Below are 18,865 nucleotides of genomic sequence, written 5' to 3'. Positions count from 1 at the left end.
CCCTCCAATTGGCAGATCGAACTTTTAAATTCCCTCATGGGATAGTTGAGGATTTGTTGGTGAAAGTGGGAGATTTTATATTTCCTGCTGATTTTGTGGTGTTAGATATGGAGGAAGAAGCCAAAGCTTCAATAATTCTGGGAAGACCCTTCCTAGCCACTGCTGGAGCCATCATAGATGTACAAAAGGGTGAACTCACTCTTAGACTACATGATGAGAAATTGGTGTTTAACGTATTCAAGGCAATGAGCTATCCATCAGAATCACTAAGGGAATGCATGAGGGTTGATGTAGTGGAAATTGCAGTACAAGAAACCTTTGAGGAAACAATAAAGGAAGTGGCAGAGGAGGAGTTCACCAAGGATATTGAAGTTAGTGACATAAAGGCTGCTGAAACAACCATGCCAAGCATGCCAGAGAGAGTGAAAGAAGAGAAGGAAGCACCAAAACCTGAGCTCAAAGCATTGCCCCCGAATCTCAAGTATGCATACTTGGGTAGTGATGAAAGTCACCCTGTTATCATTAACTCTGCCCTGAGCCAAGAATAGGAAAAAGAATTGATCAAGGTGCTACAAACTCATCAAGATGCCATTGGATGGACTCTAGCCGATTTGAAGGGGATAAGTTCATCCATATGCATGCATAAAATCTTGCTAGAAGAGGATGCTAGACCCTCCATTCAAGCTCAGAGAAGATTGAACCCCGTCATGAAAGAAGTGGTACAAAAGGAAGTCATGAAGTTATGGCAGGCAGGGGTAATCTACCCCATTTCTGATAGCCCATGGGTTAGTCCCATCCATGTAGTTCCCAAGAAAGGTGGCATAACTGTGGTGCCAAATGAGAAGAACGAACTCATACCCACAAGAACCGTCACTGGGTGGAGGATGTGCATAGACTACAGGAAGCTCAATGAAGCCACCAGAAAGGATCATTTCCCACTCCCATTCATGGATCAGATGCTTGAAAGGCTTGCCGGACATGCTTACTATTGCTTTTTGGATGGATATTCAGGCTACAACCAAATAGTAGTTGATCCTAGAGATCAAGAGAAAACATCATTTGTTTGTCCATATGGAGTTTTTGCTTATAGACGCATGCCCTTTGGATTGTGCAATGCACCTGCCACTTTCCAAAGATGCATGCTGTCCATCTTTTCGGACATGATTGAAAAATTTATTGAGGTCTTCATGGACGATTTTTCTGTGTTTGGAGATTCTTTTCCTAGCTGCCTACACCACCTTGCCTTGGTGCTTAAGAGGTGCCAAGAGACTAACCTAGTATTAAACTGGGAAAAGTGTCATTTCATGGTCACAGAAGGAATAGTCCTTGGCCACAAAATCTCTAATAGAGGCATGGAGGTGGACAGAGCTAAGGTGGAAATCATTGAAAAACTACCTCCACCAAGTAATGTCAAGGCAGTTAGGAGTTTTTTGGGACACGCTGGTTTTTACAGAAGGTTTATTAGAGACTTTTCTAAAATAGCCAAACCTTTGAGTAACTTGCTTGTCTCTGATACACCCTTTGTATTTGATAAAAATTGCATGCTAGCCTATGAACTTTTGAAGCAAAAACTTTCCTCTGCACCTATCATTGCCCCACCTGATTGGAACTTACCTTTTGAACTGATGTGTGATGCATCAGACCTTGCTATTGGGGCAGTGTTAGGACAAAGGAAAGACAATTTGGTACATGTGATTTATTATGCCAGTAAAGTCTTGAATGCTAACCAAAGGAATTACACAACCACTGAAAAAGAACTCTTGGCAATAGTCTTTGCATTTGACAAATTTAGATCCTATCTCATTGGATCTAAAGTCATTGTCTTCACTGATCATTCAGCTTTAAAATATTTACTTGCTAAACAAGAATCTAAACCAAGACTTATTAGATGGGTTCTTTTGTTGCAGGAATTTGACATTGAAATCAAAGACAAGAAGGGTGTAGAGAACAAGGTGGCAGACCATTTATCAAGGATACCATGTGAAGAAGGAAGCACACAAAGCACACATATAAATGAGTGCTTTCCTGATGAACAACTCATGGTAATTCACAAAGCACCCTGGTTTGCAGACATAGCAAACTTCAAGGCCACTGGGAGTTTACCGTTGGAATTTAACAAACATCAAAGGAAGAAATTGGTAAATGATGCCAAATACTTCATCTGGGACGAACCATACTTGTTCAAAAAATGTTCCGATGGCATACTCAGAAGATGCATATCCGAGGAAGAAGGAAGGGAAGTCTTATGGGACTGCCATGGCTCCACTTATGGAGGGCATTTTGCAGGAGAAAGAACAGCAGCTAAGGTGTTGCAGTGTGGTTTTTATTGGCCCACTATCTTCAAAGATGCAAAAGAATTAGTGAAGCACTGCCATGAATGCCAGAAGGCGGGGAACCTGCCAAGAAGAAATGAAATGCCACAACAATTCATTCTGGAACTTGAATTGTTTGATGTATGGGGGATAGATTTCATGGGACCATTTCCCTCCTCATACTCAAATAATTACATTCTTGTGGCAGTAGACTATGTCTCCAAATGGGTTGAAGCAATAGCAACTCCAACCAATGATAATAAGGTAGTCATGAACTTCCTCAGAAAACACATTTTTTGCCGTTTTGGGGTTCCAAGAGCAATCATCAGCGATGGAGGAAGCCACTTCTGCAACAAACCATTAGAGGCATTGCTTCTAAAATATGGAGTCAAACACAGGGTAGCCACACCATACCATCCACAGACAAGTGGGCAAGCCGAAATATCTAACAGAGAACTCAAAAGGATCCTGGAAAAGACTGTGGGAACTTCAAGGAAGGACTGGTCGATTAAGCTAGATGATGCTCTTTGGGCATATAGGACAGCTTTCAAAACACCAATTGGGATGTCTCCTTACCAACTAGTATATGGAAAAGCTTGCCATCTGCCACTGGAGTTGGAGCACAAGGCATACTGGGCCTTGAAACTTTTGAACTTGGACAACAAAGCTGCTGGAGAAAGAAGGATGTTGCAAATTCAAGAGTTGGAAGAATTCAGAGCGGAAGCTTATGAGAATGCCAAAATTTACAAAGAAAGAGCAAAGAAGAAGCATGACAGCAACATAGCCCCAAGGAAATTTGAAGAAGGACAAAAAGTATTGCTCTACAATTCTAGGCTGAAGCTATTTCCAGGGAAGCTAAAATCAAGGTGGTCTGGACCATTCCTTGTCACCAAGGTCTCCAAATATGGACAAGTAGAAATCATGGAAGAAAAGTCACAACGAACCTTCATTGTGAACGGTCAAAGACTCAAACATTACTTGGGAGATGTGGAGGAGAAGGACAAAGTTAAATATCACCTCAACTGAGGAAGCTGACCGTCAAGCTAATGACGTTAAAGAAGCGCTTGTTGGGAGGCAACCCAACCTGAGGTAATACCTCTTTGCTGTTTCTTTTATTTGTTTCAATAAAAAGGGTGAAGTAGTTTCTGTGCATTGCAAAGAATTAAGTTTGGTGTTTCACACCAAACAATGAATTCATGGATCAATAATTCAAAGGGGAATGTGTGACTCTAAGTTTGGTGTTCCACCATAAAGATCAACTGAACACAACAACCTTTGAATTATATGAAAGGAACAACCATTCTAAGCAGTCACAGAAATGCTTAAAACCCTTAGTAGCAACTTCATTCCAAGAGAACTCAAGGATTCAAAGAACAGAGAAGTAAGTGGGAGACTAAGTTTGGTGTTCACACACCAACCTAAGACTCCGATACTTACCCACACATAGTTGAGCTAACCACTCAAGTGCTTGAGAAGCAAGCAACTTCATCACTCTTTGCAGGAAAGGAAACAAGAATCTTAAAGCATGAAGCAACATTTAGGAGAAGAAGGAGAAATCAAATTGTTTCCTGACAACAAAGAGAAAACAAGGAATTTCACAAGGTGGTATTGTTCCTTGATAATTCTTTAAAAAGGGCAAACAAAAGCATGCGTGTTCTGGTTTAAACTGTAAATGTTGAATCTTTCTGGAATGTGAAGTTTTTAGTATATTTGTCTGTTTATTGCGTGAATGCCTAGATGTTTGGATATAACTCCACCTTCTTAAACAAATGCTTGCCATGCTTGTTCTGTTTCCAAAAATAAAAGAAAAGTTGAACAAAAGTAACTTGGCTCAATTAGTGACAAATCAAGTAGAATTAAGTGGTGGTATGCATGCTTGATTGTTTAGTCAGATCACTAAAAATAGAGTGTAGAATTATCATTTTTTATGTAGAAATTGAAAACTGTCTATGGATCTTGATGAATAAACGTCTTTGAGCATGAAAAAGAAAGAAAAAGAAGAAGAAAAAGCCACTGAAAAAGGGTAACCAAAAAGCAAGAAAATTGAGAAAATAAGCTAGGCACCAATGGTTTGAACTTCTGAGACAAATGCCTGTGGTGTTCATGTATTAAGGATATGCTTGGATGAATAGGTTCTGAGGAGTGTTTCAACACTTGGTAACTTGGGTTAACTAACCCGGGATTATCAACCAAAAGTCCATTATCAAGAGCAACCTAAATACAAAACATTTAGTCACACAAAGAGGTGCTGGGCACCAATGTCTCAAGAAGAAATGTGAACTAAAATGCCTAAAGTGGATATGTGTAGTGCACTGATAAGAAAAAGAAAATGCCAAAGGCTTGTGCAACACATGACACTAAGCAAACAAGGAGCAAAGGAACTCTAAGAAAAAGAAAAGAAAAACAAAGAAGAGAAAAGTGCCAAAGACATAAGAATAACAAGAGGCCATAGCAGTGTTTGATGGATGCAATGAAAAAGTGATAATCTTACCTGATAAGTATGAAAAAGTGATGCTGCAACTTTCTGCATAAAACCCTTCTGATGAACTTCAAATGCTTGCTAATATAGCCAATGTAATTGCTTTCTGTTTCATACTTTCTTCTCAAATAACTCAGGACTTGCTTAGGGACAAGCAAGTATTAAGTTTGGTGTTGTGATGCCAAGGCATCGTAGGCTAGTTTCACTAGCATTTTTCTGTTAGTTTTAGTTGTTTTATGCATTTTCTTGAGCTTAAAGTAACCAAAAATGGTTAAATGAATAACAAAGCAATGAACCATCCAAACAGTATGATTTTAATGCAAATTCCATGAGTTTAGTTATATTACTTGAATGCTATGAATGGAAGATTTCTCATGAAATTTTGCAAGACTTTGATGCAATTGTTTGGATGATTTCAGGGAAGAAGAGGCTAAGCAAGGAAGCAACAAAATCAATAAAGGAAGCTTGAATATCACATGTGGAGTTTAAGTTCCAGTTTAAGCCTAAACTGGAGCTTAAACGCCAGAATCAGGAAGGCTAAGAAATGCTGGAATTGAAGTTTAACCTCCAGTTTAACCTTAAACTGGAGGTTAAACGCCAGAATGAGAATGCCACTCAGGAAGGAGTTCCACGTTTAACCTCCAGTTTAACCTTAAACCGCCAGGGAGCCATTTCCACGTTTAAGCTCCAGTTTGACCTCAAACTGGAGCTTAAACGTGTTCGACCAAGTTTTCTCCTCCAGGGTTGCTTTCTCCATTTCCACGTTTAAGCTCCAGTTTAACCTTAAACTGGAGCTTAAACGTGTTCGACACCTCCAGGGCTACCCTTCTAAGCTTCCACGTTTAACCTCCAGTTTAACCTTAAACTGGAGGTTAAACGTGTTCGACCTCCAGGATGCCTCCTTCCATTTCCACGTTTAACCTCCAGTTTAACCTTAAACTGGAAGTTAAACGTGTTCGACCTCCAGGGCTGCCCTTCCTATCTCCACGTTTAAGCTTCAGTTTAACCTTAAACTGAAGCTTAAACGTGTTCGACTACATGACTCTCCAGGGCTGCCTTCTTCCATTTCCACGTTTAAGCTTCAGTTTAACCTTAAACTGAAGCTTAAACGTGCTTCTACAAAAGGCCTCACTGGAAGTGTCTGGCGTTTAAGCTGCAGTTTAAGCTTAAACTGCAACTTAAACGCCACTCTTGGAAAAGGTTTCTTGGCCAAAAATATTGCGGTTTAAGTTAGTATTTGAGCACAAACATTAACTTAAACTTACTCTGGTATGAAACCCAATTGAATATCATGGTTTATGGGATTGGGCCTGAAGGATTGATGAGTCTGAAATTTCAATTTATTGAGTCATGTGTCATTATTTGATTATCACTAAGTTGGCTCAATGAATGTTACAGAATTTGGATCAACAGCCTCATCAAGATTATGGATCATAAACCCAAGGCAAAAGGAAAGCATGGAGAGGCCTCAAAGCCCAAGAAACACAACAGAAGCTCAATATAGAAAGTGTATAAATAGGATAGAATTGAAGTGAGGAGGGACTTTTACCTTCACTTTTAGCTAGTTTTCATATCTTTGTAATTGAATTCAGAGCTATGACTCACTAAACCCCCTTTCATTGGGTTAGGGAGCTCTATTGTAATTCAATGAATCAATAATAGTTTATCTTCTTCTTCAATCTTTTCTCTTGAATTTTGTTAGAAAGCTTCTCGATCTAATTCCATTGGGTAGTTGTCTTGGGAAAGAAACTACCCATAATTGGAATCCTTCGGAACCTTGGGAAAGGAATGGAGGATTCATGCTAGAGAAGCTTTCTCACAGTGAATTGGATTGGGGTTTGGATGGATATTGTGACATGTAATCCTACCAAATTGTGGTTCATGAAACTGTGTGGTATAATCAGTGATCGAGCATCATCTCTTCTTATGAACATTTAAACCAAGGGATTGGGAATTTGTTCATTTTTAGAGAGAATTGGTGAGCCAAGGGATTGGGATCCAATCATATAAGATTGCCAAGCAAAATTCAATGAACGCATTGCTTGAGGAAGAGATAAACATGTTTTGATTCGGAGATCTCAATATCTCCTATAACCCAATGAATCCCCCAATTCTGATTTACATCTTCTCTTTACATTCTGCAACTCAATTCATGCAATCACCCCCATTCCCTTTTAATTTCAGCAATTTAGTTTCTGCTCTTTAATTCATGCAATTTAAGATTCCGCCATTTCAATTTCTTGTCATTTACTTTTCCCGCCAATTTTACATTCCGCAATTCTCATCTCAATCTTGATTCCGCTCAACTAGAACACACTTCTAATCCGAATTGCTCACTCAACCAATCCTTGTGGGATTCGACCTCACTCTATTGTGAGTTTTTACTTGACGATAACCGGTGCACTTGCCGGAAGGAATTTTGCCGATCGTGCAATTTCCTAAATCGTAGCATAACTAGTTTATGCGCATCAAGTTTATGGCGCCGTTGCTGGGGATTGGTTTTCGATTGACAATTCTCAAATTGGAAGTTAACTAGATTGAGCATTTTTTTTCTGCTTTGAATAATTCAGTACAAGTTATTTGTTGAATTTTAATTTCTGCACTCGGTTACATGCTTTCTTTCTTTATGCCTTTAAATTCAAGCAACTAACTCACTGACTCACTAACTGTTTGAATTAATTCCTCAATTGCTCTAACCATACTCTTCCATTAACCAAGAGTATTTCACTTGTTTGTTGCCTGTGCTGTGTTCTTGTATGACAGGTAGGAGAGGAGAGACATCAACTCCTCCATATACCGAACCAGAGAGGACCCTTCATAGACTTAGAAGGGAAGCAAGAGGGAAGAGAATACTGGGAGAAGAAGAATCTGAAGGAGAATCTGAGGACAATTTTGAGGAAGCTCTAGATCTCAACATGGATAGAGAAGTTCACAACCATGAGAGAGCTGATGGAAACAATGCCATTCCTGAGAGGAGGGTTCTTAGTTCATACATAAACCCAACCTCTGGGAATTGTGGTAGCAGCATCCAGAAACCACCCATTCAGGCTAACAATTTTGAACTCAAACCACAGCTAATATCACTTGTGGAGAATCATTGTTCATTTGGTGGAAGTGCTAATGAAGACCCAAACCAACATCTCACAAAATTCCTGAGAATTTGTGACACTGTGAAGTCCAATGGAGTCCAAGAAGATGCATATAAACTGCTTTTGTTCCCATTTTCACTTAGGGACAAGGCAGCTAAGTGGCTGGAATCATTCCCAAGGGGGAGTCTAACAACATGGGATGAGGTGGAAAGCAAGTTTCTGGCACGTTTCTACCCCCCACAAAAGGTCAATAGGCTTCGATCTGAGGTTCAGACTTTTAGACAACAAGATGGTGAAACTCTCTACGAGGCATGGGAGAGATTCAAGGACTTGACAAGGAAATGCCCACCAGACATGTTCCATGATTGGGTGCAATTGCATATTTTCTATGATGGACTCTCTTATGAATCAAGGAAGGCTGTAGACCATTCATCAGGAGGTTCATTGAACAGGAAAAAGACTGTGGAAGAGGCCATTGAAGTGATTGAGACAGTGGCTGAGAATGAGTACTACTATGCATCAGAAAGGCACAACACTAAGGGAGTCATGGAGCTGAACCATGTTGATACAATTCTAGCCCAAAACAAGGTGTTTGCCAAGCAACTAGCAGAGCTTACCAGGCAACTAGAAACAAAGCAAGTGGCTGCAATACACACACAAGATCAAGAGGAAGTAAGCATTGAAGGAGGTGATTGGGAAGAGGCCAACTATGTGGGAAACCAACAAAGGCAATCATATGATCCACATTCCAACACTTACAACCCAGGATGGAAAAATCACCCAAACTTTGGGTGGGGAAACCAACAAACCCAACCACAAAACCACAAACCTTACAACCACAACCAGTATAACAATTCCACGTACCAAAATTCAAACCAAAGATCATACCAAGCCACACAAAACACTTACTCCCAACCATCATATCATGGCCAAAATAATCAACCTACCCAACCTAATCCGAACCAACAATTTCAAGATCAATTAAACCGGATAGAAGGAATGCTTGCTACCATGAGTCAAGACATAACCGAATTGAAAGCTTTTAAGGAAGAAGTAAATTCTAACCTGCAAAACCAAGGAGTAGCCATCCAGAAGCTAGAAAATCAAATTTTGTATTTGTCTAAGCAAAACCCTGGGACAAGCGTTTCTCATGCTGCCAAGGCTATTACAAGGGAAGAATGTAAGGCCATCACCCTCAGAAGTGGAAAGAATCTAAAGGAGATCTCAAAGAAAACCATAGAGGATGAAGCAAGGGAACATGTGAAAGACGAGGAACAAGGACAATCTTTTACACAGTCCGCAACAAAAGAAAAAGAAAAAGAGGTCCTGAAGCCGTATACACCTAAAGCACCATATCCTCAACGTTTGATGAAAAGTGAAAAGGATGGTCAATTCTCCAGGTTCTTGGAGATTTTCAAGAAGCTCCAAATCAACATTCCGTTTGCTGAAGCAATAGAGCAAATGCCACTCTATGCAAAATTCTTAAAAGAATTAATGACCAAGAAGAGAAACTGGAGAAATGAGGAAACTGTGTTGTTAACTGAAGAATGCAGTGCCATCATTCAGCACAAATTGCCTCAGAAATTGAAGGACCCAGGCAGTTTCCAAATCCCCTGCATCATAGGAGAAGTCATGGTGGAGAAGGCCTTGTGTGACTTAGGGGCCAGCATCAATTTGATGTCGCTAACAATGATGAGAAGAATGAAGATTGAGGAAGCCAAACCAACCAGAATGGCCCTCCAATTGGCAGATCGAACTTTTAAATTCCCTCATGGGATAGTTGAGGATTTGTTGGTGAAAGTGGGAGATTTATATTTCCTGCTGATTTTGTGGTGTTAGATATGGAGGAAGAAGCCAAAGCTTCAATAATTCTGGGAAGACCCTTCCTAGCCACTGCTGGAGCCATCATAGATGTACAAAAGGGTGAACTCACTCTTAGACTACATGATGAGAAATTGGTGTTTAACGTATTCAAGGCAATGAGCTATCCATCAGAATCACTAAGGGAATGCATGAGGGTTGATGTAGTGGAAATTGCAGTACAAGAAACCTTTGAGGAAACAATAAAGGAAGTGGCAGAGGAGGAGTTCACCAAGGATATTGAAGTTAGTGACATAAAGGCTGCTGAAACAACCATGCCAAGCATGCCAGAGAGAGTGAAAGAAGAGAAGGAAGCACCAAAACCTGAGCTCAAAGCATTGCCCCCGAATCTCAAGTATGCATACTTGGGTAGTGATGAAAGTCACCCTGTTATCATTAACTCTGCCCTGAGCCAAGAATAGGAAAAAGAATTGATCAAGGTGCTACAAACTCATCAAGATGCCATTGGATGGACTCTAGCCGATTTGAAGGGGATAAGTTCATCCATATGCATGCATAAAATCTTGCTAGAAGAGGATGCTAGACCCTCCATTCAAGCTCAGAGAAGATTGAACCCCGTCATGAAAGAAGTGGTACAAAAGGAAGTCATGAAGTTATGGCAGGCAGGGGTAATCTACCCCATTTCTGATAGCCCATGGGTTAGTCCCATCCATGTAGTTCCCAAGAAAGGTGGCATAACTGTGGTGCCAAATGAGAAGAACGAACTCATACCCACAAGAACCGTCACTGGGTGGAGGATGTGCATAGACTACAGGAAGCTCAATGAAGCCACCAGAAAGGATCATTTCCCACTCCCATTCATGGATCAGATGCTTGAAAGGCTTGCCGGACATGCTTACTATTGCTTTTTGGATGGATATTCAGGCTACAACCAAATAGTAGTTGATCCTAGAGATCAAGAGAAAACATCATTTGTTTGTCCATATGGAGTTTTTGCTTATAGACGCATGCCCTTTGGATTGTGCAATGCACCTGCCACTTTCCAAAGATGCATGCTGTCCATCTTTTCGGACATGATTGAAAAATTTATTGAGGTCTTCATGGACGATTTTTCTGTGTTTGGAGATTCTTTTCCTAGCTGCCTACACCACCTTGCCTTGGTGCTTAAGAGGTGCCAAGAGACTAACCTAGTATTAAACTGGGAAAAGTGTCATTTCATGGTCACAGAAGGAATAGTCCTTGGCCACAAAATCTCTAATAGAGGCATGGAGGTGGACAGAGCTAAGGTGGAAATCATTGAAAAACTACCTCCACCAAGTAATGTCAAGGCAGTTAGGAGTTTTTTGGGACACGCTGGTTTTTACAGAAGGTTTATTAGAGACTTTTCTAAAATAGCCAAACCTTTGAGTAACTTGCTTGTCTCTGATACACCCTTTGTATTTGATAAAAATTGCATGCTAGCCTATGAACTTTTGAAGCAAAAACTTTCCTCTGCACCTATCATTGCCCCACCTGATTGGAACTTACCTTTTGAACTGATGTGTGATGCATCAGACCTTGCTATTGGGGCAGTGTTAGGACAAAGGAAAGACAATTTGGTACATGTGATTTATTATGCCAGTAAAGTCTTGAATGCTAACCAAAGGAATTACACAACCACTGAAAAAGAACTCTTGGCAATAGTCTTTGCATTTGACAAATTTAGATCCTATCTCATTGGATCTAAAGTCATTGTCTTCACTGATCATTCAGCTTTAAAATATTTACTTGCTAAACAAGAATCTAAACCAAGACTTATTAGATGGGTTCTTTTGTTGCAGGAATTTGACATTGAAATCAAAGACAAGAAGGGTGTAGAGAACAAGGTGGCAGACCATTTATCAAGGATACCATGTGAAGAAGGAAGCACACAAAGCACACATATAAATGAGTGCTTTCCTGATGAACAACTCATGGTAATTCACAAAGCACCCTGGTTTGCAGACATAGCAAACTTCAAGGCCACTGGGAGTTTACCGTTGGAATTTAACAAACATCAAAGGAAGAAATTGGTAAATGATGCCAAATACTTCATCTGGGACGAACCATACTTGTTCAAAAAATGTTCCGATGGCATACTCAGAAGATGCATATCCGAGGAAGAAGGAAGGGAAGTCTTATGGGACTGCCATGGCTCCACTTATGGAGGGCATTTTGCAGGAGAAAGAACAGCAGCTAAGGTGTTGCAGTGTGGTTTTTATTGGCCCACTATCTTCAAAGATGCAAAGAATTAGTGAAGCACTGCCATGAATGCCAGAAGGCGGGGAACCTGCCAAGAAGAAATGAAATGCCACAACAATTCATTCTGGAACTTGAATTGTTTGATGTATGGGGGATAGATTTCATGGGACCATTTCCCTCCTCATACTCAAATAATTACATTCTTGTGGCAGTAGACTATGTCTCCAAATGGGTTGAAGCAATAGCAACTCCAACCAATGATAATAAGGTAGTCATGAACTTCCTCAGAAAACACATTTTTTGCCGTTTTGGGGTTCCAAGAGCAATCATCAGCGATGGAGGAAGCCACTTCTGCAACAAACCATTAGAGGCATTGCTTCTAAAATATGGAGTCAAACACAGGGTAGCCACACCATACCATCCACAGACAAGTGGGCAAGCCGAAATATCTAACAGAGAACTCAAAAGGATCCTGGAAAAGACTGTGGGAACTTCAAGGAAGGACTGGTCGATTAAGCTAGATGATGCTCTTTGGGCATATAGGACAGCTTTCAAAACACCAATTGGGATGTCTCCTTACCAACTAGTATATGGAAAAGCTTGCCATCTGCCACTGGAGTTGGAGCACAAGGCATACTGGGCCTTGAAACTTTTGAACTTGGACAACAAAGCTGCTGGAGAAAGAAGGATGTTGCAAATTCAAGAGTTGGAAGAATTCAGAGCGGAAGCTTATGAGAATGCCAAAATTTACAAAGAAAGAGCAAAGAAGAAGCATGACAGCAACATAGCCCCAAGGAAATTTGAAGAAGGACAAAAAGTATTGCTCTACAATTCTAGGCTGAAGCTATTTCCAGGGAAGCTAAAATCAAGGTGGTCTGGACCATTCCTTGTCACCAAGGTCTCCAAATATGGACAAGTAGAAATCATGGAAGAAAAGTCACAACGAACCTTCATTGTGAACGGTCAAAGACTCAAACATTACTTGGGAGATGTGGAGGAGAAGGACAAAGTTAAATATCACCTCAACTGAGGAAGCTGACCGTCAAGCTAATGACGTTAAAGAAGCGCTTGTTGGGAGGCAACCCAACCTGAGGTAATACCTCTTTGCTGTTTCTTTTATTTGTTTCAATAAAAAGGGTGAAGTAGTTTCTGTGCATTGCAAAGAATTAAGTTTGGTGTTTCACACCAAACAATGAATTCATGGATCAATAATTCAAAGGGGAATGTGTGACTCTAAGTTTGGTGTTCCACCATAAAGATCAACTGAACACAACAACCTTTGAATTATATGAAAGGAACAACCATTCTAAGCAGTCACAGAAATGCTTAAAACCCTTAGTAGCAACTTCATTCCAAGAGAACTCAAGGATTCAAAGAACAGAGAAGTAAGTGGGAGACTAAGTTTGGTGTTCACACACCAACCTAAGACTCCGATACTTACCCACACATAGTTGAGCTAACCACTCAAGTGCTTGAGAAGCAAGCAACTTCATCACTCTTTGCAGGAAAGGAAACAAGAATCTTAAAGCATGAAGCAACATTTAGGAGAAGAAGGAGAAATCAAATTGTTTCCTGACAACAAAGAGAAAACAAGGAATTTCACAAGGTGGTATTGTTCCTTGATAATTCTTTAAAAAGGGCAAACAAAAGCATGCGTGTTCTGGTTTAAACTGTAAATGTTGAATCTTTCTGGAATGTGAAGTTTTTAGTATATTTGTCTGTTTATTGCGTGAATGCCTAGATGTTTGGATATAACTCCACCTTCTTAAACAAATGCTTGCCATGCTTGTTCTGTTTCCAAAAATAAAAGAAAAGTTGAACAAAAGTAACTTGGCTCAATTAGTGACAAATCAAGTAGAATTAAGTGGTGGTATGCATGCTTGATTGTTTAGTCAGATCACTAAAAATAGAGTGTAGAATTATCATTTTTTATGTAGAAATTGAAAACTGTCTATGGATCTTGATGAATAAACGTCTTTGAGCATGAAAAAGAAAGAAAAAGAAGAAGAAAAAGCCACTGAAAAAGGGTAACCAAAAAGCAAGAAAATTGAGAAAATAAGCTAGGCACCAATGGTTTGAACTTCTGAGACAAATGCCTGTGGTGTTCATGTATTAAGGATATGCTTGGATGAATAGGTTCTGAGGAGTGTTTCAACACTTGGTAACTTGGGTTAACTAACCCGGGATTATCAACCAAAAGTCCATTATCAAGAGCAACCTAAATACAAAACATTTAGTCACACAAAGAGTGCTGGCACCAATGTCTCAAGAAGAAATGTGAACTAAAATGCCTAAAGTGGATATGTGTAGTGCACTGATAAGAAAAAGAAAATGCCAAAGGCTTGTGCAACACATGACACTAAGCAAACAAGGAGCAAAGGAACTCTAAGAAAAAGAAAAGAAAAACAAAGAAGAGAAAAGTGCCAAAGACATAAGAATAACAAGAGGCCATAGCAGTGTTTGATGGATGCAATGAAAAAGTGATAATCTTACCTGATAAGTATGAAAAAGTGATGCTGCAACTTTCTGCATAAAACCCTTCTGATGAACTTCAAATGCTTGCTAATATAGCCAATGTAATTGCTTTCTGTTTCATACTTTCTTCTCAAATAACTCAGGACTTGCTTAGGGACAAGCAAGTATTAAGTTTGGTGTTGTGATGCCAAGGCATCGTAGGCTAGTTTCACTAGCATTTTTCTGTTAGTTTTAGTTGTTTTATGCATTTTCTTGAGCTTAAAGTAACCAAAAATGGTTAAATGAATAACAAAGCAATGAACCATCCAAACAGTATGATTTTAATGCAAATTCCATGAGTTTAGTTATATTACTTGAATGCTATGAATGGAAGATTTCTCATGAAATTTTGCAAGACTTTGATGCAATTGTTTGGATGATTTCAGGGAAGAAGAGGCTAAGCAAGGAAGCAACAAAATCAATAAAGGAAGCTTGAATATCACATGTGGAGTTTAAGTTCCAGTTTAAGCCTAAACTGGAGCTTAAACGCCAGAATCAGGAAGGCTAAGAAATGCTGGAATTGAAGTTTAACCTCCAGTTTAACCTTAAACTGGAGGTTAAACGCCAGAATGAGAATGCCACTCAGGAAGGAGTTCCACGTTTAACCTCCAGTTTAACCTTAAACCGCCAGGGAGCCATTTCCACGTTTAAGCTCCAGTTTGACCTCAAACTGGAGCTTAAACGTGTTCGACCAAGTTTTCTCCTCCAGGGTTGCTTTCTCCATTTCCACGTTTAAGCTCTAGTTTAACCTTAAACTGGAGCTTAAACGTGTTCGACACCTCCAGGGCTACCCTTCTAAGCTTCCACGTTTAACCTCCAGTTTAACCTTAAACTGGAGGTTAAACGTGTTCGACCTCCAGGATGCCTCCTTCCATTTCCACGTTTAACCTCCAGTTTAACCTTAAACTGGAGGTTAAACGTGTTCGACCTCCAGGGCTGCCCTTCCTATCTCCACGTTTAAGCTTCAGTTTAACCTTAAACTGAAGCTTAAACGTGTTCGACTACATGACTCTCCAGGGCTGCCTTCTTCCATTTCCACGTTTAAGCTTCAGTTTAACCTTAAACTGAAGCTTAAACGTGCTTCTACAAAAGGCCTCACTGGAAGTGTATGGCGTTTAAGCTGCAGTTTAAGCTTAAACTGCAACTTAAACGCCACTCTTGGAAAAGGTTTTCTGGCCAAAAATATTGCGGTTTAAGTTAGTATTTGAGCACAAACATTAACTTAAACTTACTCTGGTATGAAACCCAATTGAATATCATGGTTTATGGGATTGGGCCTGAAGGATTGATGAGTCTGAAATTTCAATTTATTGAGTCATGTGTCATTATTTGATTATCACTAAGTTGGCTCAATGAATGTTACAGAATTTGGATCAACAGCCTCATCAAGATTATGGATCATAAACCCAAGGCAAAAGGAAAGCATGGAGAGGCCTCAAAGCCCAAGAAACACAACAGAAGCTCAATATAGAAAGTGTATAAATAGGATAGAATTGAAGTGAGGAGGGACTTTTACCTTCACTTTTAGCTAGTTTTCATATCTTTGTAATTGAATTCAGAGCTATGACTCACTAAACCCCCTTTCATTGGGTTAGGGAGCTCTATTGTAATTCAATGAATCAATAATAGTTTATCTTCTTCTTCAATCTTTTCTCTTGAATTTTGTTAGAAAGCTTCTCGATCTAATTCCATTGGGTAGTTGTCTTGGGAAAGAAACTACCCATAATTGGAATCCTTCGGAACCTTGGGAAAGGAATGGAGGATTCATGCTAGAGAAGCTTTCTCACAGTGAATTGGATTGAGGTTTGGATGGATATTGTGACATGTAATCCTACCAAATTGTGGTTCATGAAACTGTGTGGTATAATCAGTGATCGAGCATCATCTCTTCTTATGAACATTTAAACCAAGGGATTGGGAATTTGTTCATTTTTAGAGAGAATTGGTGAGCCAAGGGATTGGGATCCAATCATATAAGATTGCCAAGCAAAATTCAATGAACGCATTGCTTGAGGAAGAGATAAACATGTTTTGATTCGGAGATCTCAATATCTCCTATAACCCAATGAATCCCCCAATTCTGATTTACATCTTCTCTTTACATTCTGCAACTCAATTCATGCAATCACCCCCATTCCCTTTTAATTTCAGCAATTTAGTTTCTGCTCTTTAATTCATGCAATTTAAGATCCGCCATTTCAATTTCTTGTCATTTACTTTTCCCGCCAATTTTACATTCCGCAATTCTCATCTCAATCTTGATTCCGCTCAACTAGAACACACTTCTAATCCGAATTGCTCACTCAACCAATCCTTGTGGGATTCGACCTCACTCTATTGTGAGTTTTTACTTGACGATAACCGGTGCACTTGCCGGAAGGAATTTTGCCGATCGTGCAATTTCCTAAATCGTAGCATAACTAGTTTATGCGCATCAGTGTCCTCCATTGTAGCTCTCTGGAATTTTGTATTAGCGTGCCACGCCCAGTTTCTGGTGTGCCACGCCACATGCATGCTTGGACTTCTTCTCTGGACTTTAGTACTGGCGTGCCACGCCCAGCTCCTGGCTTGCCACGCCAGTGTATTTTTGTGGCGTTTGCTTCAAGTGGCACGCCAGTTTCACACGCCCAGCTTCTTGTTTGTCTTCTACCCAATTTTTGATGCTTTTCTCACCTGAAATTCAGCACAATTCATCTCAAAGTAGTGTACCATATATTCATCAAATAATGCATGAATTGTACTGATCAAATGAGATTTATGCTCTTTATGGTCTTCTTTATGAAAGAAAGAAGGGTAGATGATGCAAGTCATCACAAACCAATTTTGAGCCTATGTTAAACCCCATTTGTTCTTTAATTTAGCACATCAATACCCTTAAGTGAAAAACAATAATTGTCTCTGATTTGGATCCTTGATTAGCTTAGGCGAGTGAGGGTGTGTGTCATTTGAGCGGGAGGGAAGCTTGGGAACATTGGTAGAGGTAAAAGTGTGCTTTTTGTAATTTTTATTGAAAATATTGGGAATTGGGTGCATACTCATGTATTGAATATTTGAACCATATGCATTAGCACTGTTGTATATAATTCATCAAAAGAGAAAAGCAAAAGAAAATAAAGAAAAAAATTGTAGAAAAAGAAATAGAAAAATAGAAGAAACAAAAATATAGAAAAAGAAAGCAATAAAAAGGGGACAAAATGCCCCAAGGCGAAGCCAATAATAACCAATGCATATGGGTTGTGGATTAAAAGAGAATACATGAGTGTGTAAAAAGTGAATGAATGGGTAGCTAGGTTGTGTATTAGAATTGTATAGGTTGTTGTATGTGTGTTAGGTGAGAGCTTACGTTAATCAAGGATTCAAATTTCAAGCTCACTTGATCACATATGCATCGTTACCCTCACCCTAGTCCCATTACAACCTAAGGATAAGCTCTCATGATGAATGTATGTATGCACCGAATAACTGTCAATTGTTAGAAGAAAAACAAATATTGGAAAGCATGATTAGAGGAGAATTGAGTGATCAACCCTATACACTTGAGCGAATAGAGCGGATACACTTCCGGTGAGGGTTCGATGCTCAACTCCTTGTTCCCGGCTTTCACAAGCTTTCTTCTTGCAAGTTGTTTACACTCTATTTTGATATTTAAATTGGTTGAGTTTATGAATCATCTAATTTCCTTAGCCCTACTCATTCACATGTGTTCTTGGGAGATTGATTTACTTTTGACCAAGTAGATAGAAGCATTTGCATTAGTTGCATCCATTTAGGTAATTTACATTTATAAACCCCATTCTCCTATATTCTTTGGTCTTTTAATTTGAGCATGAGGACATGCTTGGTTTAAATGTGGGGAGGTTTGATAAACCCCAATTTTGTGTTTTATCTTGTGTTAGAATTTGGAGGATTTTATCAATATTTTCCACACTCATTCATATAAATTGCATGGTTTTGTGTTTCCTTCCTAATTTTGCTTCATGGTTGAAAACATGCTTCTTTTACCTTAAAAATGCTATACTTTAATCCTCTTCTATTACCATTTGATGTCGTGATGTGTTTGTTGAGTGGATTCAGGATCCATAGGCCAGAAATAGTCTAGAAGATGAAAAGGAAGCATGCACAAGTGGAAGGGACATGAAGAATGGAGCTTTTGGAAAACTGGAGGCGATGTGCACGCGTGGCTGACGTGCACGCGTGGATTGGCATAGCAGTGACTGATGTGTACGCATGCTCGACGCGTACGCATGGCTCACAGAACTCAGATGACGTGCACGCGTGTCCGACGCGCACACGTGACGCTCAGCATGTGACTTCATTAATGAAATCGTGGTGCTGGCGATATTCGGAGAGACTCCAGGCCCAAATCTAAACTTGATTCTGCATGGAAAAGACCCAGGAATTGATGGAGGAAGGGGGGATCCCAATCATTC

General features: G+C 39.7%; 1 protein-coding gene and 1 non-coding gene across 2 annotated transcripts in view; one reads left to right on the top strand and one right to left on the bottom strand.

Annotated features, from left to right (window-relative positions):
- The window catches only part of LOC140178610 (uncharacterized), a 74,697-nt gene that overhangs the window by 34,810 nt on the left and 21,022 nt on the right, over positions 1-18,865 (top strand). Inside the window, exons 3-4 of the mRNA XM_072215810.1 lie at positions 11,685-11,854; positions 11,980-12,876. Coding sequence (XP_072071911.1) covers positions 11,685-11,854; positions 11,980-12,876 — 1,067 coding nt within the window. The remainder of the gene's footprint in view (positions 1-11,684; positions 11,855-11,979; positions 12,877-18,865) is intronic.
- On the bottom strand, positions 8,133-8,236 carry LOC112746055 (small nucleolar RNA R71). Its single transcript, XR_003173955.1, has one exon. It is a non-coding gene; the product is annotated as a small nucleolar RNA R71 (small nucleolar RNA).

Source organism: Arachis hypogaea, chromosome 14, assembly GCF_003086295.3.
Source record: "Arachis hypogaea cultivar Tifrunner chromosome 14, arahy.Tifrunner.gnm2.J5K5, whole genome shotgun sequence".
Lineage (NCBI taxonomy): Eukaryota > Viridiplantae > Streptophyta > Magnoliopsida > Fabales > Fabaceae > Arachis > Arachis hypogaea.
The sequence above is the reverse complement of the archived record's forward strand: the minus strand, read 5'-3'. Positions and strand labels throughout refer to the sequence as shown.